Source organism: Amphiprion ocellaris, chromosome 6, assembly GCF_022539595.1.
Source record: "Amphiprion ocellaris isolate individual 3 ecotype Okinawa chromosome 6, ASM2253959v1, whole genome shotgun sequence".
In the NCBI taxonomy this organism is placed as follows: domain Eukaryota; kingdom Metazoa; phylum Chordata; class Actinopteri; family Pomacentridae; genus Amphiprion; species Amphiprion ocellaris.
Genome location: NC_072771.1, coordinates 17,365,567 through 17,391,582, shown reverse-complemented (window position 1 = coordinate 17,391,582; position 26,016 = coordinate 17,365,567). Strand labels below are relative to the sequence as shown.

Sequence of the window (26,016 nt, the reverse complement as noted above, 5' to 3'; positions counted from 1 at the left end):
GACATTGATTTACAAGTGTGATCAGAGGAAAGAAATCCTCCAGCAGCTAGCATGAAAATGGGAGTGTGCAGAGGGAGTGTAATCACATAGCAGATTGCTCTTGAGAAGAAGGTCAAAGCCCACTCTTATTGCGATTAAAAGTCTTTTTATGCATGCTGTGCAGTTCTTCAACCAGTAGGGTCGTAGGTGATAACAAAGGAATTATCAGTGTGTACCGTGAACATGTTTCTTGTGCTTTGAAGGGCAAAGCTACACAGTGGTTTTAATTGTAATTCTGATTTTGCCTGTAGTTTCCCTGTAATTTCATTACCAGCCATACTGATAACATCTCCTCCTTGTGTTTGAACATTTACATAGTATATAAGACTGATAAACCAAGAATTTACTGCTTCATATTCCTAAATAACTCAGACAATTACCCTACAGCTTATGTAGTATTATAGTAGAATTATGGCAACAAAATCCGGAAATGTGAACACACAACGACACTGCAGAAAATGAAGAGCTGGAACCAGGGAATACACTTAATTAACTGGTTGAAAATGCTGCTGATTATTTTTTGTGGATCAATTAATTACTTCATTGTTTTAGCATTAGTTGTAACAAGTTGCAGATTCAGACAATGGAAAATCTCAGTCTCTGTAATCTTTCCAGATGCCTGCGTCTCCTCGTTGTCCTTTTTATTTAGGATTTTTTTAATTATAGCATGCAGCCACTTATATAACTCCACAACCTACAGTAATCCCATTGTTGATTGCCAACAATGCATACAATGGAATGAGTCAGAGATTATAAATGGCATACAAACACATCCATAATAATCCATCTTAAATAGAACGCCATGCTACACTGTAAAACTCAGGAAATTAGTGCAATTAACTAATGTTTTCTCATTAACTTAAGGTAAATGTATAGCCATTTGTAATTTTCAAGGTGTTTTCCTGAAGATACTATATTTTTTTCAGTTGTTCTTACATCTACTAACTGTATTGACTGAAAATGAGGAGTTTAATGAAGGTATTCTTTGAGTTCACTGATTGAGCAAATGTCCCAGCATGCATTTCTTTCCAGGGTGAAAATTCTCGAGAGACCCCCCTGTTGTGTAGTCTGAAGAAAAAAATTATCATGATCACTTGCTGCATGCCTATATAAATACATATTTAATTAGTCATGTTGTTTCTTCTAAAAATAATGTTAACCATGACTAAATTTACTGAATTCAGTCCCTCTGTGCCTCACATGTGGTCTTTCAACGGATTCTGTTGCAAAGTGCTTCAAACTAGAACAGCCACATCTGTGAGTTCATTTCAAATGATGAATAAACTCATCAAACTGAGAAAATGGAAAATATGTCTGTCTTTACCATTCAGTTACACTGAGTAGTTGTTGATTTAGCCTAATAATTAGTTCAAATGAAGTTAGCTCTACTGGTTTTACATAAAAAACAAAACAAAGAAAACAAATCAAAACACCTTTGGACTGACGCTTGAAATGATTGAGTTGAATGCAGTAAGAATGTGTGCAAAGGTGCAAAACAGGAGGAATCTGAAGTCGCACTTCCTCTATGCGTGTTTGTGTGTTATAGTGTGTTGTTGAGTTTAATGCATGTGAATCCCTCCCTCTGAAACTGTTGGTCCTCCCCACACTTTAAATCAGACCCAGAGTGACCTTCCACACCACTTAGAAGATCAAAAATGCAATTCAGTACTTAGCTGGTGCCCCAAACGACCAAAATCAAAGCATTTTTTACATGTTATTTATCTAATTTATATGCACTTATTTCACTTTAGTTCAGTATTAGCAGGTGCTTTCCAGTTGTCTTCTGCTCCTCCCTCTCCACTTGTACCTGTTTGGCTCTGGTCTTTGTGTGTCTGTTTCCACTCATGGGTCTGCTCCCGTCAGACAAAACCGTGGAAACAAACATATATGGAGTGGAACGGACACGAGTTGAAAGAGGGAATGGCAGGTGAAGTGAAGCTGACATTACTCTTTGGCCAGTCAGTGTTCTTCACAATTCTAATTGTGGCCAATGTGCCTGGTTGTTTAACTCTGAGATGCAGATACTCAGTGCAATGTCCAGTGGTTCTGAATGTTGGACAAAGAACTTTTAAATAGTTTCCTGCAGCCTCATATGGTTGTCACTTACTACAAGACTATAGTTTGCTTAAAGTCTTGATAAACAAAGTGGTGTTTGACAAAGTATGTTATAAAAAGTGATTCGATGGTGAACCTACCCTGACCAGGCTTTTCTCTTTTGTCTTTTATTAGCCGACTGTCGAGTCTTAGAGGGATTGCAGCGATATTCCGCCTTCCCCACATACCTGCCTGTCAACTATCAACTGCTCAACGTGGATTTGGCATTTTTCCTGAAGGAAGCCAACCAGGACTTCATGAGGAACTCTAGCCTGATGTCACGAACTGAGGCCTTCTTCATCTACCAGGCCAGAAGTTTGCCCTCTGTGAACACTAGCTATGGGCCTCTCTCTGTGGAGCAGCCTGTCCCATTAGAGCTCCTACAGAGCCCAGGGACATTTCCTGCCTCTTCTGTTTTTACCTTCAACTGGAAGGTGCAGACCTTTATCATGAACACCCGGATTCACTTGGCCAAGCCTAAAGTCCAGGTGCTGTTTTATGTTGCAGGCAGAGACTGGGATGACTACAGTGCCATCGACAAGCTGCCATGTGTGCATATGTTTGCTTTCCATGAAACCCAGGAGGTACGTGGCGCTTGCCAGCTGAGGGGGGAACTAGGGTTGTGTGTGGCGGAGTTGCAGCCGCTTGGCAGCTGGTTCAGTCCCCCTAGCGTAGTGCCAGGACGCCAGAGGAACCTCGAAGTGTCCGAGGGGACCCCGGTGGAGCTCTACTACGTGCTGCAGTCCACGGAGGCAGGAGAGTGCCACTCAGAGGAGTCCAGGAAGGACAACTTCATCCGCTCAAGTCAGGAAGGGCTGTTTGGTTCCTACACTTCAACTCCACTGAGGAGGATTGGAGGTGTGAGGCTCTACCAGAACCCTACTGAGCCCCCTCTAGCTGAACACAGACTGGATAATAACTTCATGGTCATGGTGCCAGCCACACCCACAAGACAGAGGGAAACTGTGTCTGCTTTTATCACGGTGTCGCCATACTCTCCTGTGGAGATGTTTACTCTACGGTAAGAATTCATCTCTTTTTTGCTCTTCAATAAAGTGTCTGGCTGCAGTCTTTTTCTGTCAGTCTTAGACGGTGGAATTCTGCATTCAGAATCTGACATTCGCATATTCTTCTGTCATTATAGACTTTCATAAGATTTCGACAGTATCCTCACAAAAGATTAAAGAAAAAATGTCCACATTGAAACACTAAAACAAAAGGAACATGATTTCATCCCTTCTATCTTCTATTGCAACGTCTGATTCCAGCTGGTTAAACTTTGTTCTTTCCCATCATGCTTTGCACAGTCACCTATATTGTGTTTCAATACAATTTATCCTTTTTTTCATTCATTCTTTAAAGTCAGAGTCCAACATAACGATTTGAACACCTCCATTTAATCAAGGTGAACAGTAATTGCTCTGCTGCTACACTGAGTTGGAACAAATAATTATTGACTGTGAAGTTGACTGACAACATAAATGTAAAACACAGGTTAATGACAACAGCTTTACTGTGTGACCAGTTGGGTTGGAGTTTAAAGAGTTAGAGGGAAGCTGGCTTGTTAACTTTACTGCCACACAACACACAACAAATGTCTGTGAATGCTGTGGTAGGAGAGTAACAAAACTCCACCCCTGCACTCTGGCAACACTCACTGATGCTCTAACTATTTAACAGTAAAGTGGAAAGCTCTAAATTGTAATATAAAAAAAGGTGCAGTTTTATAGAGAATTGTGAGCTCGACAATGTTTTGCATAGAACTGATTAAAAAGAAACCAAGGCAGGAAGCTACTGTTGTTTTTGTTGTTTTTGCAGAAAGGTAACAATCTAATGGAAAACCTGAACTTTTGACCAGTAGATTGAGGTGATCCAGTAGCTCTGTTATTTTTATTTGCTGACATAGTTTGGGTCCACATGTCCCCTTAGAGAGAAGGATTCCTCCAAATCAATATAAAGTTGTTGTGAATGATGCTTTTTATCTTGTGAACAAATATTTCTATCCAATGGGACAGTGCTCCCATCCATAGGGCATACGGGGTCTCTGAATGGTTTGATGGGAATGAAAATAGTGTAAATCATACGCTACAACCCTCACAGTCACCAGATCTCAACCCAACTGAGATTTTGTACTGATGTGTTAGACAGTGCTCTCCACCGCCATCATCAAATCAACAAATAAAGGAATATCTTTTGGAAAAAGGGTTGTTCATCCCTCCAGTAAAGCTGCAAACACTCAGAGGATCAATACTAAGGCATATGGAAGCTGTTCTAGCAACACACAGTGGCTCAACACCTTACTAAGACACTTTATGCCGTTTTTTTTCAGTTAGCAAATTTATTATTTTGTCACCTGCATGCAAATAACATATAATCTGATCTTAAAAAGTCTCAAATATATAAGCCTAAAGTAGCATATTTCACTTAACTGGTAACAAAATTTAGCACTATACATCCCACTCCTACTATACAAGTTATGTTCTTATGGTTTTAGTAGATTATAGGCTGTAAAAAATTAAGATTTATTGTCATAGTAACTTGATTATAAAATTACTATAACATTACGAAAGCAGCAAACAACTCTCTGCAGTGTGAGATATGATGGAGTAATGGCATCTTTAGCAGAGACTGAAGTCACATTACCAAGCAACCAAGTAAGTAACCAAACATTTCTTCAGTAGTAAAATACAGGAAGCGTTATCTCTCGGAAATATTCAGTGAAGCTGCTGATAGGTGCTAATTACAGTGAACAGATGAGACAAAATGATTTAGACAATTAACATGCGATGCAAATGAGGGTGTCATTAATTAAAATGCATGTCCATTAGTGTAATGACTGAAGCCGATCTTAATCACACCAGTTTAGAACATTTATAAACCTTCGGAGACGCTCAAATGCGGGGTCAAACCAATTCATCAACCTGTGTAAAAGGCAAAACAAGCTGAACGCTGAACTCAAGTGTTTTCTGCTTAGGCAAGGTGAAAAACACAGAAGCAATTTTAAAAATGAAACATAGTGTTTATATCATGTTGTACCACCCTTACTTTTCTTTTCCAGTTGTTTACTAATGAAGGTAATTTTCCCAGCTTACAAAAAAGATGCACAGAATGTGCTTCAGGCTCAAAATTGGAACCAAAGTAAACAAGTTAACAATAGCTGTGAAGTTTTAACAGCCCAAACAAATTCTCCAGTCTTGTCCTTCCTGTGCTTCATTTAATTACCGACTAGTTGTCCTGAAGTGATAAGGCATTGAAAACTTTTTCGTTTTCCAAACTGAGAATGATTTCTTTCATCAGTCAAATTAACAGGCCAGGCTGGCCACAGAGGCGATGCCTGTGGTGTTTTTATTTGGCAGCGCAGCACATGGCAGGCGCAGGTTGGCCATCTGAGAGCGACAGATATGGAAAGGCCTCTGTGTGCTCCTAGGTGATAAGGCTGTCCTCATACATGCATTTGTTAGGACGCTTAATCACCAGAGCGAGAAGACTTTGATCTCTATATTCACAACATCATTATCATCTGTGTGCTACACACTTCTGTGTCAGCCATTGTTGGCTGTGTCCATGGATGCAGGATGAGCTTATGATCCTGTGAAATCTGTCAAACAGACCTTCCGCTACTTTAGTTTATTAGATCCGTGATTTTTAATAACAAAGTCCAAGGCCAAGTTCTTCATTTTCAGTTTCTTAGATATATAGATTATTCAGCGTGAGCGTGAATAAACAACGTATCTTTTAATAAAATCCTCACTCTCTTCATATACATGCATGAAAAAGGGTAAATTTAAAAGAAAGTTAAAGCCGGCCACTGAGCCCTTCAGTAATTCTTTCCTCTCCTTCAATTCACTTTTCACCTTCGTCTGATCCATTATGCTGAAAGGCTCATACTGTGATAGATGTTATGCAATGAAAGCTAATTTCACATATTTTTAATAGCCAATCATCCGGCCAATTTATTGCATTGTGGCTGCCCAGCAGGGTATAGCTTGCTGGGGTATTTCTGTGTTGACATGCTACTTTTAATTTGATGGCTTCTGATTTGATTTGACCTCCTCTGCGTTAATAGGCTCTGTCACTCAGGAACGAAGAAGTTTTGCTTATTTTCACTGTAGTTTGCTTTCCTCAAATGTTGAGAGATGCTGCTGTGGAGCATTAAATAGTTGCTACTTTGAGTCAGTGGATGAGTCATCCTGACATATGAGTACATTTCTATTTACTGTCTTAGTTCTCTTTGATAAGCCATCACCCACTTTGGAAGAAATGACAAGATTTAAATGTGATGTCAGTGTGGGTACAGCCTGAATTATTATAGAAAATGACTATTGTGTTCAACATTTTTAAATGCAGCATCACCATCTTCTACGTGAGCAAGCTGGATGGATCCAGTTTAGAGGCGCTCATGTTTGAAAACATGCCCCTGGTATTGCAATTTATTTTGGAATTAAAGAGTGTTCACCAAATGCTCATAAGAGGATGTTTTTTTTTAATTAGATAATTTCTCATTTTACTCTGACTGTTTCTTGAGATGTGTTTGCCCACTGCATTAAAAAATCATTTCAGGAAGCCATATGTCCTTGAACAGTCTAATCTGTGATTGTGAACATGTTTGTGAAGATTTGCTGCCATATGAGCTTTAGTTTGTAGCACCATCTGAGCTCTCCATTCAAAATTTAGACTAATATATATTAAAAAGAGATAGAAGTTGTTCTTTTTTTAAGTGCTACCTATTTAAATATGTAGTGAAAATATTAGGTGTCCAATTAAACCACACAAGTTCTCACCAGTTTCCAAAGAAATAGGGAAATTGGTGGGTATGGCATAATTTACTGCACTCTTGTAAAGCAGAAGTGGAAGACACTGATTGAAACAAAGACTACAGCTATTAGTATAATATACTGTATAGCTTTATGATATAAATCATTAACCTTCAGCAGAGGTGCTATTTAAAGTCCTCCTCTGGCTTTGATTAAAATTCTAAAAGCTCATCACTGTGTATCAAAATGACATATTTACAAATTTTTCCCCATGAAAATAATTCCTTCCTGCCTTAAAATGGCGTACATATATAGCACCATGCAAAAGTATTTACACCCCAACAGGAATTTTACATTGTTGCATATTTCTCGAACTTAAATGTTCCTGATCATTAACCTAATGTTTCTATTTATTTAATGTTAGAGATAACCCACAAAACTCAAAGTACTGTTTTTAAATTATATTTTTTTTGAAGAATTATGGAAAATCTATATTACCCCTGTGAAAAAGTAATTGAACCTAATAACTGATTGGTCCGTTGGCAGCAACAACTGCAGCTAAATGTTTGTGATAGCTTGTGATCAGTCTTTTACATCTCCATGGAGGAATTCTAACCCACTCTTCTCTGCAGAACAGTTTGTCGGCCACATTAGATGATTTCTGAGCATGAACAGCCCTTTTAAGGTTTTGCAACAGCATCTGAATTGAATTCATGTCCAGACTTTGACTCGGCCACTCCAAAACCTTAATTTTGTTCTTTTTGAGCCCCTCAGAGGTGGACTTGCTTGTGTGCTTCTGGTCATTGTCATGCTGTAGAACCCATTGGTGTTGAGCTTTAGGTCATGAACTGATGGTGGATTTTCTCCAGGAGGATTTTCTGATAGAGAGCACAATTCATGGTTCCATCAATTATGACAAGTCGTCCAGGCCCTGTGGAAGCAAAGCAGCTCTAAACCATCACACTACCACCACCATATTTCACTGTTGGTATCTCGTTTTTCTTGTGGAATGCAGTATTAGCTTTATACCAGATGTAACGGGCCCATGTCTTCCAGAAAATTCCCCCTTTGACTCATCAGTCCAAAGGATGTTATCACAAAATTCTTAGAGCTCATCTGGATATTTTTTTTGCAAATGCCAGACAAACCTTTATGTTTTTGGTCAGTAGTGGTTTGTACCTTGCAACTCTCCCATGGACGCTGTTTTCTCCCAGTGTTTTCCTCATTGTGGAATCATGTAGATGGACCTTAACTGAGGCCAGTGAGGCCTATAGATCTTTTGATGTTCGTCTGGGTTCGTTTGTGACCTCCTGGATTAGATGTTGATGTGCTCTCAGAGAAATGTTGGTAGGACGGCCACTCCTGGGAAGGTTCACCACTGTTCCATGTTTCTCCATTTGTGGATAATGTCTCTCACTGGGGTTCTCTGGAGTCCCGAAGCCTCAGCATTGACTTTGTAACTCTCCAGACTGATAAAGTCAGACAGTGACTGTTCTGCATCTGTTCTTGGATCTCTTTAGAAGGTGGCATCATGTGCTGCTGTTTGAGACCTTTAGCTACTTCACAGTGCCAGACAGATTCTGTTTAGTGATGTTTAGATTCAACAAGCCTGGCAGTAATAATATGTGAGTGTAGATCGTGAAATTGATCCCAACTGCCAAAGGAATTTGGTCATTTGTTTGATTGGTAGCCAAGGTGGGAATTACTTTTTTGCATAGGGCAAGATGCACTGGACAGCAATTTTCCTTTAAAAAATAAAATCATCATCTACAAACTGCATTTTATCTTTTCTTGGGTTATCTTTGCCTTGCATTAAAATTTGTTTGATTATCTAAAAGTTCTACATGTGACAAATATGCAAAAAGAGAAGATTTCTGTAGGAGGGCAATAATTCTACATTGTTACTTCTTCTAGATTGTGCAGATCCATGAAGCGTTGATTGCTTATTTCGCCTATGATCTGTCTAACACATCACCAACTGTGCTATGTATAGAAAATAAATTATATTGACACAGAAACTAGCTTTCCTTAAACATATATTTATCAAATGAAATAAGTAGCACTATAAACCATTACTGGGAGATTGGTTTGACCTAAACATTTGTCAGGGTTGTAACTTGGCACAGCATAGTGAAAATTGTGTTCTATACTCACAGCAGAAGTTGTAAGTCATTAAACTACTGTAAAAACTCTAAAATACTTTAGCAAATGTAATATTGCTCTGGCCTTACACCATCAACCAGTTGCATACGTCAACATATTTCATGATATTTTTGACAGGTTTACTCACCCTGCAGTCATTTAATTACTACGTGATGTGAATCCTGTGGATTTATATTAAATATGCTGTAAATTGCATTATACAGCGCAACGCCTCCATTTGGTATAAAATGTCTTGTCAGTGTCAAAGGACATCATCAAAGAACAAATGATTTTGAACAAACCCGGAGTAGGCAAGATGAGCTCTTTGATTGCCCTGTATGCCTTTGCTGTATTCCTACTTTGATATTCCGCTGCTTTGTTGTGCTGGATGAGACACAGTTTCACTCCATATTCCACTGTAAGGCTGTCTTATTGAGAGCAGGACTTACTCTTTGTAATGTCTTGAAGACATTTCTGCACACTGGCAGATTTTGCCCACTTGCACAGGAGTCAGATGAAGGAAAAGACATTGAAAAGGCACTTAGGACTTCAAGGCTATTAAATTTAATATGCAAGTAATGTATAAGCTAAAGTCATTATCATAATATGTTTTCTGGTATCACTGTGCAAGCAATTTAGATTGTTATGTGTCATTGATAATTCATTATTACCTCTTAGTATTATATGGGTTCATATGCAAATCAAATGCAATGAAGGAAATGATTTTAAGGGATATTTTCCTCCTGCAGTCTCTAGTGGCATAAAGAAAAAACCCAGAGCACAAAAGAAAATTGCTCTATTTTCTGTCTTGGTGCAGTGCTGCCATACAGCATGAGTCACTGTATGATGAAGGCCATTACATGTACATTGTCCTCCCTGGCTGTACCCGGTCATTATTTTAACAATAGTCGATTTAAGTAACACGTTTCATCCTAATATACTGGATTTTCCGTGTCTTTGTATATGTAGATTACTTGATAGACAAAAAGTCTGCTCTGTGCTGTAAAACAGAACAAAGCAGCACACACAACGCTGACAAAAGTCTGGATATACAAACTGTATGAATATTACTCTTGTGGCGAGTGATGCTGTCTTCTTTCATGCAGTACCAGTGATGACAGCAACTTGACCAGTGAGAGTTGGTATTATGCCAGTAGCAGAAAATGTAGCTTTGCTTGTAAAGCTGCACCTCCAGATTTTTGTTTTTGTTTTTGTTTAAAAAAAACAACAACAAACAAACAAAAAAAAAACTTATCTTCAGCTTCAAGTGACTCAGGTGACTTGAGGTGCTCACTTGAGGCAATTTATCAGATTTTTAGCACAGCTCCCTCTTGGCTTTATACAACTTTTAAAATTTTTTTTTTCCCACATATGCAGTAATACTCCTCAAATCTAGTAAGACTTTGATGTGTAAAATCGGAGGAGTTCCTCTTTTATACAAAGAAAAACTGCAACAACACATATCTGAAGAATATCTAAAATAAACCTGTATTAGTACAATGTGTTCTCCCATTAATAACTAAAACAAGGCAAAGCATGAAGAATTTAGGAAGGAGTACCACATTTAAAACCTTAACATGTTAGCTGAACTGTATTTTCCACATATTTTGTATATTGAACTTTTAAGTTTAGCCACCATAACACATATCAGAAATGAAATAACAAATTGCTAAAGTTTTAGCAAAGACTCCATAAAAACAGGCTGCTATTACACTGTACTTCTGTTTTTGGTAATGATGAAGAATAAGGTCAAGGAATGACTGTGTATTGGCTGGTACAAAATGCTTTGGAACTTTGCAACATCTCTCTTTGTACAGGTGTCTTCTAGCCCAAATCTTGACCTTTTCTGAACCCTAACCAAGTAGTTTTGGTGGCTAAAATTAAAAGTTCAATATACAAGATTTTGAACATTGTTAAGGCGTTAATACAGCAGCAGACAAACATCTGCTATGTAAAGATAAAGTGGCGTCCTTTGCAGAGAATGAAGTCACGCTCCTGTGTGTGCTGTAAACTGAACTCTGTCTATGTTTTGGCAGCCATTACAGCCACTCATGCAAGTTAGTGCCTGTGAGCCCCTCCAGTTGAAACCATTGGCCTCCCCGCAACTTGTAAACAGACCAAGAGTGACCTCTTACTCTGTTTTGAAAAAGCAAAAATGCAGCCATGAGCATTCAGCTGGTACTGCCCAAAAAACAAAGAATAGAAAAAAAAATGTATTTGCTTCATTTCAGCTCAGTCTGCTGCTGTTTTGAGGCTCTCCTCTCCCACTGCTGCTTGTGTCTATTCTGCTCAGGTCTTTGTGTGTCTCTTTCTGGTCTGCTCCAGTCTGAAGGATTATGGAAACCGACAAACACAGATTGGAAGAGACACAAGCAAGAAGAAGTAGAGATGGAGGTGGTCAAGAAAACATTATGGCAATTTAAATATAGTCTAATGGTTGTGGCTGTATCATTTTTGTTGGTGTGTACACAACTTTTCTGATTTAAAATGAAAGTGAAAATGAAGGGGTGATGTTGCCGACAGTCCCATTTGTTAGATGTTATTGCTCCAACAAGATTTGGTGATTCTGAATATGACACAGAACTTTTAACCAAGTGGTTCTGCATCATAATCCAAAGCCACAGCCACAAAAGCGACAAAAAGTACCACAAAGTGTAAAAATATTATATGATTCAAACTCAGTCTCCAATGTGAAAATCTGTGTTTAGTTGAGTCTTAGATTTGGTAACTGACACCACCACCGCTCCAGCCTCCCAATGTGGACTTTGTTGGACGTTTTTTTGCAAAGTGAAAAATACTTGCAGTGATGAAGATGCAAAATAAGAAGCCAAAAATAAAAATGTAGCAATCTCACAGTTTTACAGCCTGTATTGTGAAATGAGTACTTTTTTTTTTGTTGCTGAGGACCAACATTGCCATTACACATTTTGTTGTGATGTGAGGACTGTATTGGGTATGTTGTAAGAGCACTGCATCACTATTACAGTTTTACTTTTGTGCAATCAGCAGCTTAATTATGTTTGAACTGATAAAGTGCGCCAACTTGACAGTGACCTTACATTTAGATCTTGCTAGATCCACTAAAAAACTGTGTGATCTCCCTTCCTTGGCTGCCACAAGGTGAGCAAATGGCAAAAATTGGAATAAAATTGATGGTAGTGGTACAAAATTTGGTGCCGTCTGTGCAGAGAAAATAACTGTTATCGTTGTGGTTGTACTTTCATCTACATTTTGTGTGTGTGTGTGCTTTTGTGCGGTCAAATTAGATGGAAGCTGAGCTACTACGCTTGTATCTTTGTATGTGTCTGCGTGTGCTATGCAGATGTGTGACAGGTGCAGGTGTGCACACTTGACTGAGTACACATGCCTGTTTGAATGTCTCAGCTGATGTGTGTACCAGCCAGATAAACACTGCTGATCTGCTGCATGCAGTTTGTTTAATAGTGTGGCTCCCATGGAGAACATTCTCCCAAACATTTGTTTGCAAACAGATTTTAATAAAACTGTCAGCCTTTTGCAATAGCAATGTGTAGATGTGTGTGTCTGAGTGTGTGAGGAAGCATTTGTGAATGTGTTTGTGCAGAAGTGTTTGCGCATGTAAGCTGGCATGTGTGAGCACCATGCTATGCTCCCACCATGAATACCAAAAGTACCGTATGAGTGGTGTGGTGGAATCAATTTGTCTCATCTTTAAAAGGCAGTGCATCAGTGAACAAATTATCTTCCATTACGCTTCATTATGTGTGCTGATGGACAACAGTGACTAATCTATTCAAGGAGCTATGACCTAAAATATCAGCTGTGGTGGGACAGAGAAAATCATTTCCCCAACAAGAGTTAAGGCCTCATCTCAGGTAGGTTATCATTAGGGTGGGCCATATGTTAAAGTCTTCAAACCAGTCAATGTCCAACAAGCTGAGATTGCCAATATATTCACAGAGGTGTCCGACACTATTTGAAAAAGACTTTGATGGCGTCAGAGTGTTTCCCATACATTGATTTATTTGTGGCGGCCTGCCACAATATCAGCATTGCACAACACATTGATTTTCACTTTTTTATTATTTAAAATGGATGAAATCTTTTTTTTACGGTAGAGCTACGCCCTGCGCTGTCTGTCTGTCTGTCTGTCTGTCTGTCTATCTGTCTATCTCAGAAACACATTGAAAACAGACATCCATCTGTGAACAGCACTTCCTCTCTTTGCACACTCCATGAGCGGGAGGAGCAACTGTTGCTGGCTTTTCCACACAATGGTCAGTATCACAAACACCTCGCAACACATTTGTCCGAAAGTGACTCATTCAAGTTAACTGATAAATGATTCCATCTGTTCTCACCACAATGCAATCAGTCAGGGAGGCCCAGATTACTAGAGACTTGAAAGGAGCAATGTTACCCTGACAGATCCTCAGCTCCTCATTTAGGCGTAATCCTTGATTGTGCTCTTTTATAGTTGTTGTTATTGTACTATCTAGTCCATCTGGAGTCTGACATGCACAGTAGGAACATGAGCGCCCTGCTGACCGTGTAAGATAGTTCCTGCATGGACACAAATTTTGATCTACACATGGACTTGCAGACAGATGACGAAACATGGACTCTTGTGGATCTTTGCATATGTGCACCACAAATAGTATAACGTTGGCCGAAGTGTCTTTACTTTAGCCTGCCAGTAGCTGCTAACTAGCCTTTACTGTTTAGACCAACTCTGCAGCAATGAGGAGAGGTAGACTGACATTATCATAACACTGCATGAACCGGGCATTTATTTTACTCCTCTGGGGCAGGGAACAACATATGCACTCTGATTACTGTTATAAGGAAATTTTAGGCTTCCTTACAGACTTCATAGCTGTAACTCAATCTCCTCTCTTGCCATGATGCAAATCACAGTGGCTGCAGCTTTGTGCAGCTAATTTGTTTCTTACACACACACATGGTACTACCAGCTACTATTAACGTACACTTAAAATTGTACTTAACAGATAAATTATTTACAGACTTGAATTCTCAAGGAAGAAGACCAGTAATTAGCAAAATAAAAAAAAAAAAAAAATTACCCCCAACGTGAAAACAACAACCTGCGACGGATTGTCAGTTACAGATAACTGATACATTCATCCAATTGCTTAACTCCAGTTATCAGCCCAAATACTTCATACACTTTAAAACACAATAGGAGTCATAAACAGTCTAAGCAATTAACCTTCTTTCCATAGCTTGTGTATAATAATAAATTAATATTTTTGTAGGGCTGCACAGTAGTGTAGTGGTTAGCACTTTCGCCTTGCAGCAAGAAGATCCCTGGTTCGCGTCCCGGCTTTCCTGGGATCTTTCTGCATGGAGTTTGCATGTTCTCCCTGTGCATGCGTGGGTTTTCTCCGGGTACTCCGGCTTCCTCCCACAGTCCAAAAATATGCTGAGGTTAATTGATTATTCTAAATTGCCCGTAGGTGTGAATGTGAGAGTGATTGTTTGTCTCTGTATGTGGCCCTGCGACAGACTGGCGACCTGTCTAGGGTGTCCCCTGCCTTCACCTGAGTCAGCTGGGACAGACTTTAGTTGTTCACATGTGCTTACATGGAAATTCAGTGTCAGGAATATTGGATTTCTTCCATATTTCTCTATGTATTAATTTGCACATTAATAGCTTCATTTGACCTCGTAAATCTACATCTCCTAAGCATATATTTTGTATTAAAGACAGACAGAATGGCGAGTGAGACAGTCTTTAAGCATTCTGTTACTTCACTAATAGCTCGAGACAAAAGTCCAAGTAACACTCATCCATCCATCCATCCATTATCTATACACCGCTTAATCCTCACTAGGGTCGCGGGGGGGGGCTGGAGTCTATCCCAGCTGACTCGGGCGAAGGCAGGGGACACCCTAGACAGGTCACCAGTCTGTCGCAGGGCTACATATATAGACAAACAAGCACTCTCACATTCACACCTACGGGTAATTTAGAGTAATCAATGAACCTCAGCATATTTTTGGACTGTGGGAGGAAGCCGGAGTACCCGGAGAAAACCCACGCATGCACAGGGAGAACATGCAAACTCCATGCAGAAAGATCCTGGGAAAGCCGGGACGCGAACCAGGGATCTTCTTGCTGCAAGGCGAAAGTGCTAACCACTACGCCACTGTGCAGCCCCGAGTAACACTCATGCTTCATTGAAATAAATGAACAACTGCTGAAGCTGAGAAATAGACAAGAATATAAATGCTGGCATGAGCCAAGCGGGAGACCTCCTATGTTCATAGTAGACCACAGCACGCAGATCGTCAGTGGTCACAAACTCATATCTGATTCATTATAGTGCAATCTCATTTGAAAGCCATCATCACCCACTATAAACAGGCAGTGAATCAGCAGCCACTGGGGTGCTTCTGCAGGGGAGAGTATGTGATGAAAGAATAAGAAAATGCCTTGTCATTTATTGGCAGGCGCTGCAGCCATAAGCCATTTTCTTAAAACAGCTTCTCCGTTTGAAAGTGGGAGAAAGAAGCACTCCAGGGACCAGATATAGATGATTAAGACTAAACGTATCGGAGAGAGCAGCTTCCAACATGCATTAAATAAATCTTGTCAGATGTCTCCTAGTCCTTATGAATAATTTCTTTGTAGTTTGTTTATATTTAGTCTGTGAGCAGTTTCAGCGTGATTTGGCAACCTGCCGCAGATTACTTGTGCATATCCAAAACCAGCTGTCTTCTCTCCTGTTAAAGTGACTAATAGTGTCAACAGCAGAGGGTCTGTGGAGCCCTCTTAGATGTGGTTTCTGCTAAAATGGAAAAAAATAAAATAACCCGTGTGAATTTTTGCAGAGCCATTTTGTTTATAGTAAAACCAGTCTCCTCGCGTTTTCATCACACGGCCGCGACGAGGTGTCAAACGTGTCTTATGCTGAGCTTGCTGATTTAAATTTGTCCCATTGCGTTTGTTACATTTTTATTAGCTTGTAGAGAGTGGCCTTCCCAGCGGCTGAATGAAGTCCCGTTAACAAACAGAGCTGCCAAACCTTGGGCACACAGAGAGGCTGCGGTGCTAAAACAGAGCCGAGTTGGTGGATAGCTCCCAAATGTAGCCCCCATCGCTCCCACACAGCTCTATGGGGGGTCCTGTCATCTTGCAAGGATCCTTCTATTTGCTGTACACCCACGAATAACATTCATATCTAATTAGATAGCAGCGCATACACCACTGCGTGTACAATGCGACACTTTGAGTCCAGAAAAAGAATCTATTTCTTAAATTTTTGGTTGTGACCATTACAGGATGCTACAGTTTTCACATTACAGTAAACAGTGCAAATGCGTTTCAACCCAGCGCTTTTAAGCACAATAAAGCTTGCTCAGCAGGGCTGACGCACAAATGTACGGTACAAAACAGCAGCTATTTTAGGGTGCTTGTAAAGCTCTCTGTAAGCTCCCTGTAGAAATTTGTGCACAATCTCCTCCTGTTGGTGTTTCACCTTCATCTCTTGATCTCCACCACTATAGTGTCCTCTGTGGACAAATCCGTGGCTGGCACAGGTTCAGGCAGGAGTGTAGACACAATTCTATACATAAGTAGCCTCTGTGAGTCCATTCCTGAGCCACATCTTTTTAAAATTGTGAACCAACAATTGTATGCATGAACCTGTAGTGGTTATTGGGGTGGGAGTCTGCTGTAAATAATGTGGAGAATAACTTAGTAACCAGTTAAAGAGCTCTCCTTGACTGTCGTCCTTGGTAACAGATGAGGAATCTGTCACTGCTCCTCTCCTGGTGGCTGAAACTGAAGGCCATGCGTTTCATGATGCTGGGATTTGCTGTGACATTGTAGCTAGGATACTGATTCGTTTATGAGCGCTAATTGATTTGTTATTCAATGCAAACATGCCCCAAGCTACATTCTGACTGTTTTCAATCAAACCATCTGCTGATATGAGCCTGGACCATTTTATAACAGTGATAGTTGTACTCACCTTTTCTTTTGTAAGAAAGCAGTTGTTCTGCCTCAGCTTACTTTCTTTCTCTTTTCTTTCTTTTCTTCTTATGATACACTCTATCACAGTGCACACTGGTGCGCCACCATCAGCAGTCAGTCGGCCAGATTAGAAACATCTAGAGAAAAATCGGTGCAGGGGTGAACTAAACCACGGGTGTCTTTTTTGTTTGGTTTTGAAAACAAAATTCAGCCAGTTTTAACGTAGTAGTGACACTGCATACTTGGCAGTCTTTTGAAGATTACCAAACAAGACTTTCTTTTCATGACAGGTTTTTTAAGGCCTCCACTGGGGCTGTGGGTCATCAGTACCATTTTCCCCCTCTATAATGCCCCTGGGTCCATGTATAAGAAAGGAGCTTCCCTGTTCTTCTCTTTAAAAAGATGTTGGTAATCAGATTGTTGGAATATTACAAGGAGATGATAGTGAATTGGTCAGTGGACGCGCAAACATACAAGCCATTCATAACTGTGTGGCACAAACCTTCAGACTGTATAATTGCAGGGGTTTGCTTGTGCCCAGAAGAGAATCATACAATGGGCTTAACATGTCTCACCAGTGTGAGATCTTCTGAGGATATGTATCAGTTTGACAAAAACAGCTTCCATGCATTTCAACATCAGAAAACATGGTTTACTTGAAGATTTTTAAAGGAAGGTAGGGAATGAAGATACTAGGGAGATAAATGATTAAGTTGTGACAAATAATCTTAGTTTTACAAATCCCAGAACGGTTTAGGCCCAGAATACATCTGTGATATGTTCAGAGAATATAAACCTAGCAGGGCTCTTAGATCCAAGGACTCAGATCAGCTAGTCCAGGCCAGAGTCAGGACTAAACATGGAGCATTTAGCTGTTATGCTGCAAACAAGTGGAACAAACTGCCAGTGGAGATTAAACTTTACTAAATGTAGTAAAAACCAACCGTAGTTGTTCCAAACTAATGAGTCACTATAAACTCACTCAGGCCGCCCAGTTATCAGCGCACTCTGACAATATGGGCTCAAGCATTGCCATCAACAATTATGCAACTTACATTCTTATAAAAACATGCTTTGGAAGTAATGGACAAAATTTCTGACGAGTTTCTTCACTGTCACAGTCTGAAAAGACTATTAACCTTTGAGAGTTTCAGTCCAATTAGTCTTCAAATGTATGAACAAATTAGCCTCAGACCCTTTTCTCACATATATCCAGAGACAAATCAGTAACACAGTAACTAGGAGCATTGTGAATGGCAGCTGTGAAATACATTGTAGATGTAAATTTGGACAATTAGCTTTCTCAATAAATGGCTGCCAACTCTGAACCACAACTGAAATAGATATAAAACCTTCCGCAACAAAGGCTAAAGCTGGGTTTAAAACAAACCAAATCATTTAGCTAATTGTACTTTTTTATGTCTTGCAGTTAATTCATTGTACTCCCATGTCTGTGGTGGATTGTGGTTTTCTGAGAGTGAAAGCTGTATATTTTAATTGGACCGTGCATGTAAGAGCTCAGCTAGGAACGGGAGCTGAAAGTTAGTAATACAAAGTCTCTGCGCAGCACATCAGTTTCATGTTCTGTATTGGAACTACGTTAAAGTGCACCAACCCTATCAAACAACTATAAATTTAATCCAATTCAAATTGAAGTTGATGACAAGCCTGAATGTGTTCCTAGCAGCTCTGCAAAGAAGAACAAACAGAAATGCAGGGAAAAAGGGAGCGTCTTTGCAGCAAATCAGAAGTTGACTGAAACTGTTCAGTTGGGCTGAGATGTGGTTACAGTTCTACTAATGAAAAGCACAGTGAACAAAGTGAATAAGCAGAAAAAGCATCAAGACGAATGGTTAAATGTCCTCTTAACAGCTCACAGTTAAGACACAACTATAACTCAGTAGACGAAACATATATACGGGTGAATAACTCCAACACTGTCTCTGCCGTCATCTAGAATTTTCTTAAAGATTATGTATCTTTCTGTTTGATCCAGTGATTACATTTGTAACCCCCCTGGTCCACAGTTACCGATAAGATTAACATGCTAATTAAATGTTGATGAATATTGAATACATTGAACCTCACAATAAAATATCTTGCTGGAAGGCTAATAGAGGCCAAGCTCCCTCTGCTGATGAATATATTGACAAGAAAGGAGCCTCAGAGATCACAATACATTTCCCGCTCTCTACATTATACATGCAGCGGTAATTATTTCTTTGTACAATGACTGAATTAAATTACAGTAACTCCTTCTGTGTTATCCAGTGCTAATTAATGGGTCAGTTTATTCAATCCCCAGTCTTTTACCTACACTTTCGTTTGGCCCTCATGCTTTCATTCTCTTCTAAGCGTAAACATGATCAAAGCGTTGTTCTCAGAATTAATTACAGTCTCTAAGCTACACCCCGTTAGCTTGTAGTCATATGTTTAATTTAGTGTCAGTATTCTATGGAATTTTCCAGGCTTATAGTAATAGTTTCAAAATTAATACAAAGCATTTTTTGCAAACATATGGCCCTTTATTGTTATAGAGTAATTATAATACTAAGTAAGCCAATGAATGATAGTTTAGATATTTTGTAATACACTCATCCATGGTCATATGCATTATAAAACACAATTCAAAGAAAAACAGCTGCAGAAAAGAGAGGGTTATTTCCTTTTTTAAGATTATACTAAAAGAATAAGCATCTATCGCTCTGATGTTGCTCCCAGAAATACAGTACGGCTCGCAGACTACACTTAAACCTTCATTCTTTGGCCCAGTTTGATTGTATTGTCCATTAAACTGTGAATGATGCGCAGCTTATTAGCAGTCGGGAAGTGCAGAGATATGATTTAATGCTGTTTCTTGGAGGGAACACAATAAGACTAAATTGAATGGTTTCCTTATTCATTTTCATGGACTTTAATGTGCCCTTAAAACTCTGTAATTGGCACTGTAACTGGTTATATTATATCTTTCCTGACACTTGTAGCAACTTGTTCGCTGACAGTGGCTAATTATCTCAGATAGTTGCGTTCTTGTGATGTTATGGGACGTAAATAAAAAAGTAATCAGCGGCTGGAAACATGGCGATTCTGAAGGGCTCTCTCACTCCTCTGTTCTTCAGACATCCACATAAGAAGAGGCCCAGATAAAACTAATAGGATTATCTTTCCACCACAAATAAGGACACATTTACCATGATTAGTGGATGTAAATGTGGAAGATACAACACCGTATTTTTGTATGCGGATGCTTATAAGAAACTTTATCACCCTCATGATTGATTTCACAGTCTGTCCTTAGAGGAAGACTTCGCATATTTGGATGTGTTTTCTTTTAAAATTTGTTTTCTTGCAACTAGTTGAAGATCAATGTGACTTTCATGCCTGTACATTAAATCAACATCCAGTTAGCGTAGCTTGGCTTTGCACAGGTGGAAGCAGCTAGCTCAGCTCTGTTCACAGATAAGAAAATCTGCCTACTTGCCTCTCTAAAGCTCACTAATTAACACACTATCTGTTTAATCCGTTTATAAACCACACGTTGTGTTTAAAGGTGGCTATCTCAACAAGGCTTGGTAAAATCTTGGAGTCTTGCTTTGGCTTTTGTATGTATTAAACAATTAATGAGCTTTCAGCGTGGCGAAGGTGGATTCTTTTTTGGTTTTTGGACAGAACATTCTAGGTGAATCCCATTTCCTGAGCGTAAATGCAACAGAGATGACGTCGAGTTCTGTCTTTCTGGTTTAATCATCCAGCTGAAGACAACAGATTTCTGTTTTGTAATCTTTACTCTTCAAGCTGCAACTGAGCAATCTGCACATCTTATTACAGATTCTACTAAAAGATAGAAAAGGTTGCTACAATGCAAGTACTTTTAGAGCTACACTCTCATTATCAGCCTGCTTAAAAAGACAAATGTGTCCAATTGTAAGTTTTAAATTTCATTGCCCTGGCTTTTCTGTTATTTAAATTTGCTTCGTGATTTAGCCTTTCAGGATGCATAATAGTGTGCAATGTATGAAAAGCCCAAGGACACAAGCTCTACTGGGACCAACGTAATCAGTGTCTGCTGTATTTTTCTATTGATTTTAAATTCTAAAAAGCACTGCAAGTCCAGCCAAAAGGCAAAGAGGGACACTCTACACTTATTTTGCCCGCTTTAACCTCATTGTGTTGATTAGTCTAGTTTTGGGACTGAAACGTTCATATTGCAAAGTTTTGTTCACTGTTGCATTTTATTATACAGGTTTGCATGACTCATCTAGTTTTATCTCGCTGTGGCAGAGGCAGCGTGGCATTTAGAGTGGATGTACCTCCCTTAACTGTTCATGATCTTCAGGTTGGATTTCTTTGGCCTGCAGGTTATCCTACCAAACTGACACTTTACACATAATCTCTGTCCGGATTCCAATGACCTCTGTGCAAAATCCTTTTGGAAACCACTTCAAATGTAGGATTTGCTCAGTTCATCCCCTCCTTGTATGTCAATTAGTGTATGTCTGGCTGCATCCTGAGATCAGAACATTCGAATGTACACCAAGCACCAGCTCTGCCTTCTACAGACAGAAATATAGCCCCTTTGTGATCACAACCCCCTGCCATCACAGTCTCCCAGCGCAGCCCCACCCCCTCAGATCCGCATCAAATCAATGGTTTCAGGCAGAGCGCCATTATACCTCCATACAGTAGGATGCTTTTTCCCTCTCCCTTTTTCTTCCTATAGCTGCTGTCCAGAAGCAGTACCAAGCTTTTTGTGAATGCATAGTAATAAACTCCCATGACACTGAAATAACTAGTTTCTAAATGTATACTTGTACTGTACAACACTCCATTGATACTCATATGGTAATTAGGAAATGCCAGAAACCCTTTGTGTTAAGATGGAACTCAACCCTTTTAATTAAAAATGAATCCCAAGTGATTGTAAATTCAAACATGTTAGATTTTTTTTTCATGTTTCCATAGCTACAACAAGCAACAAGCGAGTGGGTCTTCAGAGCTATTCTTTACCGTAACCAGTGACCATTATTTAAAAAGCAGGATTTTCATGATATTTGATGGTGTTGCACTAGCGCTCAGAGCTTAGGCAATGGAGTACTGTTTTTCACATTATAATACAAAAATATGCAAGATTACACACGTTACGTAAAAATTTCACCTAATTTTACTTTTTCAAAAACATTTTCAATAGCCATGCCAAGCATCATTAATTTTACAGTCATTGTGAGTTATTGTTTTTTTTTTTTTACATAAATCTAAAATTAAATAATTTAAAAACAATGTGTGTTTCTTTTAAAAATAAGCAATTGTAAATCTACATAATCATGCTATTATTTGTCAGGAAATTACAATGTACACACTATTTACGCTACACATATTTCATAGATACAAATAAATACCAAACTTTCTATTATACATGTAGTCACTGCTAGTGATTATGTAACATAAATGCATTTTCAACTGCTGCGCCGCTAACGTCTCCCCATCAACATGTTCCCCTCCAGTGATTCGTCCCACTGCTGCATCTTGCTTCATCTGTATATTTATGCACATCACACATCTTCCTGTATTTTGAGGCGTTCCTCAGTTGTTTGTTTGTCCCTAATTTGTTCCAAATGATAGAACTGTGAAAGATAATCCAGGTAAGAACTTTTCATTGCATGTTTAAATCAAATTGGAAAAATTGATTCTTGAATGTCGTTGTGCTGAATATGCTTTGTTCCTGAAACAGGAAGTATTGAACTCAGTGTTTTGGATTGGTGCACAAGTGGCTGCTGGGGTTTGGAGCATTGTGTCTGATTCTTGTGCGTAGGTGAGAACTGCCTCGTTGGTGAGCTTTGAGCTGAATTAGCGTGCTAAAATGGTCACAGTGTCACTGCTAAGATGCTGATGTGTAGCCTGTGTAGTATCTGTGTAGAGTCATCCAGGATATCCTAGGATTAGCAGTTATCATGTTAGTTTAGTGTGTGCTTGTGTGCTAGATTCGCTAATGAACACTAAACACAGAGGACAGCTGAGACTGATGAGAGTATGCTCAGTTCTACAGTTCTGACATTTACGAAATAGTGGACAAATTAATGGATAATTGAATGTAAAACATGAATACATTTCATACTTCTAATGAGATACGGATATATGAGGCAATTTTCATGGCAATGCATCCAGTAACTGAAGAGATATTTTAATTGGAATGAAACTTTCAACTTCTTTGGTGGCTTTAGAGGAAAATCTTGAAATCAGGAGATCACTAAAAGTCCTGAGGCTTCATCCTGCATAAACCAAGAAAGTCTTTATACAATGGGATAGGAATCTGTGCAAATGGTGCCTAGATATTTCAGTTTGGACTGCCTGACTGATTGACAGCTCACAATTACCATCCCTGAGGCTATGCTTCAAGTATACCATGACTAAAAATGATTTAACACTCCCCATTATCAATAAAGGCAAGCTATTGGTGTAAAATCTAAAGACATATGTGTCAGAGAAGGGCACTGAAAAGTTGTGAGCTCCAACATGCTGTGACTTTGATACTTGAATAAAATAATTAATATTTTGCTGATAACGTACGAGTATGAACAGTGTAACCAGTCACTATACACTTACGTTTACTTCCCTGCACACATTAGTTCTTTTCATTCTTGCTCTTGCCTTGTCGTAGTGTGTGACTTGAAAGCTGCTTCACTCAATGACTACGGCCAGTTAGAGCCAGTGAGGCATGTAAGGACGTGCTGTAAAGCAAGCATATGATTGACTGGAAAAAAGCCTGGAACTGAATGTAGGTGCTTACAACAAACGAACGAATGACAGTTTATGGTATAGGAGAAGCTGAAACACTCCAGAACTGAAGGTACAGAGTTTTTGATATATCAAGAAACCCCTACCTCAGAGGGACTGAAATACACCATCTGCTGGTGTATTTAAAAACTCAGGTTTGTGATCAAACACAAATGGTTATCTTAAATAGTTTTTTTGTAGGATTTGTTCAATAGTACAACTTTAACTGGTGCTATTTTAATATTCTTATCACAGTGCTCTGTGGATTAATACAGTATAGATTTACATTAGTCATTACTACTTCAATTCAGTCCCATGTACTTTTGTACAAACAAAGGTGCCTTTCTCTCTGCTGGTTTGTATTTATTTGTTTCCTCTGTCAAATCACCTTTTAAAAAAACATAATGTCTGTTGGCCTTACAAACATAGGCCTCCATTATTGAAAGCTCCATGCTGACTCCAGGAGGAGCTGCTGCTGACAGGGCCACAACACTGGCATGATAAAAGAAAATCTACAACTCTTCTTCCCCTCTTCAAATCAGCAGCAGCTCTGCTGGAAAACAGCGGTGACTTGAGAAATAATGTCATCAAGGAGGAAGAGTGTTTGCACAGGCTGCCTCAGTGATTAAAATGACAAACTGTTTATGCTCACAGCTTGATTGCTGACCATCTATAGCTTGGGGGAAGCTTGGCTCGGAACCTCAGAAACAGTAAGCACTCTATAATCTCCACAGTACTTTTTCTTACCAAGTAAATATGTCTTTTAAATTGGTGGCTTAGTTCCTGAAAAGGGCCTCAAGGTAAAATTTTGGGTTTCATTTCATCTTTATTTTGTTGACATGTTGTAGATTTTGGACCAAAGTTCCATTTCAGCCAAACACTGTAGGAAAACAAAATAGAGCAAAACAAATATCAAACAAAACAAAATTGCTTCAGTGACCTGGTCTTTCACAGCCACACCATTTTTCCAAGGGTAAAGGAAAGCTCTGGCATGTCTTTATTTTTTAAAACTAATCACAGTTGTTGTGGACAAGACTAGGAACAGGATGCACCAACAGTGTTCACTCAAAATAGTGGCGGTGGAAGATTTGCATGTGAGGAGGCAAGCGTTGTTACTAAAATGAAAACACAAAACCACCAAAATCCCTAACAAAACTTAAATTTTTTACCGTAGTAAATTGTTGCCTGGTGGTCTCTGTTGTTGCAGTTTTCGATCATGAAGTAGGTTTTTGAAAAGGGTAGCATTTAAATAGCAGAAAGGGAGAAGAAAGTTGCATTGATATGGTAAAAATACATTGCTACACAATGTCAAATTGTAATTGGACTAATTCAGCTTTACATGTTCAAACCAGAAGCTGATTCTTAAGATAAATAATCATATGGAAAGCCCCATCCAGAAAGTTGATAGTATTGTTTCCTCAAATTTGTTACATGTGAAAATGTAGCTCTGCAGTTTGAAGATTGTTTACTACTTTTTTCAGTCATTTTATGTCTTCCAGCATATAAAAACATTATATGGTTAGATGTAAAAAACATGGTTTTCAGTGGACATTTATTCTAATTTATTTATTCATTTTAATAAACCATTCCTATATTCAGCCAGTCCCTAGATGGAAATGGAGCAGAGCTCTGCATTATCAAAATGCAAGCTCCCTTCTTTACATTTCATCCTCTCCTTCCTGTAATAACCTTTGGAAGAAACTGTTATTAACCTGAGAAGACCCATTCTCGTAAAAGGAATATGGAGATAGAACGTGAAATGATTTAAAGATTAGATCTTATGCCAGGAAGTTGGGGTGGGATAATGTAATATTTGGCTTGAACCTACAGTATGATGCTGGGACGCCTTGTTTCAGTGACTGATTTGATGGAGATGTTGTACCTTGATTGAATAGCATGTCTTCATAATGCTAACATGCTCCCCGACTGTAAATCAGATGTTATTCTTCTTGCGTTTCAGTGCACCAGAGCTACGTTTTGCTCAGTATTTACAGCTTGTCTCGCTCTCATCCCAACACCCTGGGATTTGACCACTCAGATACCGAACTCTGGCATTTTACAGGCAGTTCCAAATTTGGTTGTGTTATTCAACTGTCTGGCATTTCCAAAGGTCACAACCTTTCCTTGTTCATTTGGTGCCTTCGATGTCAATGTTTCTGTGTTCAACATGAGTTTTCCCGGGGCAGATGTCAGAGGTCTGGGCCTTGTTAGGGCAGTAGAAGGGGCTGATCGGTACCA

At 39.2% G+C, this 26,016-nt stretch overlaps 1 protein-coding gene across 1 annotated transcript in view; it reads left to right on the top strand.

Annotated features, from left to right (window-relative positions):
• Positions 1-26,016, top strand: part of si:dkeyp-14d3.1 (transmembrane protein 132C) — a 148,256-nt gene that overhangs the window by 29,673 nt on the left and 92,567 nt on the right. The window contains exon 2 of the mRNA XM_023295245.3: positions 2,269-3,154. Within this exon, the coding sequence (XP_023151013.2) occupies positions 2,269-3,154 (886 nt within the window). The remainder of the gene's footprint in view (positions 1-2,268; positions 3,155-26,016) is intronic.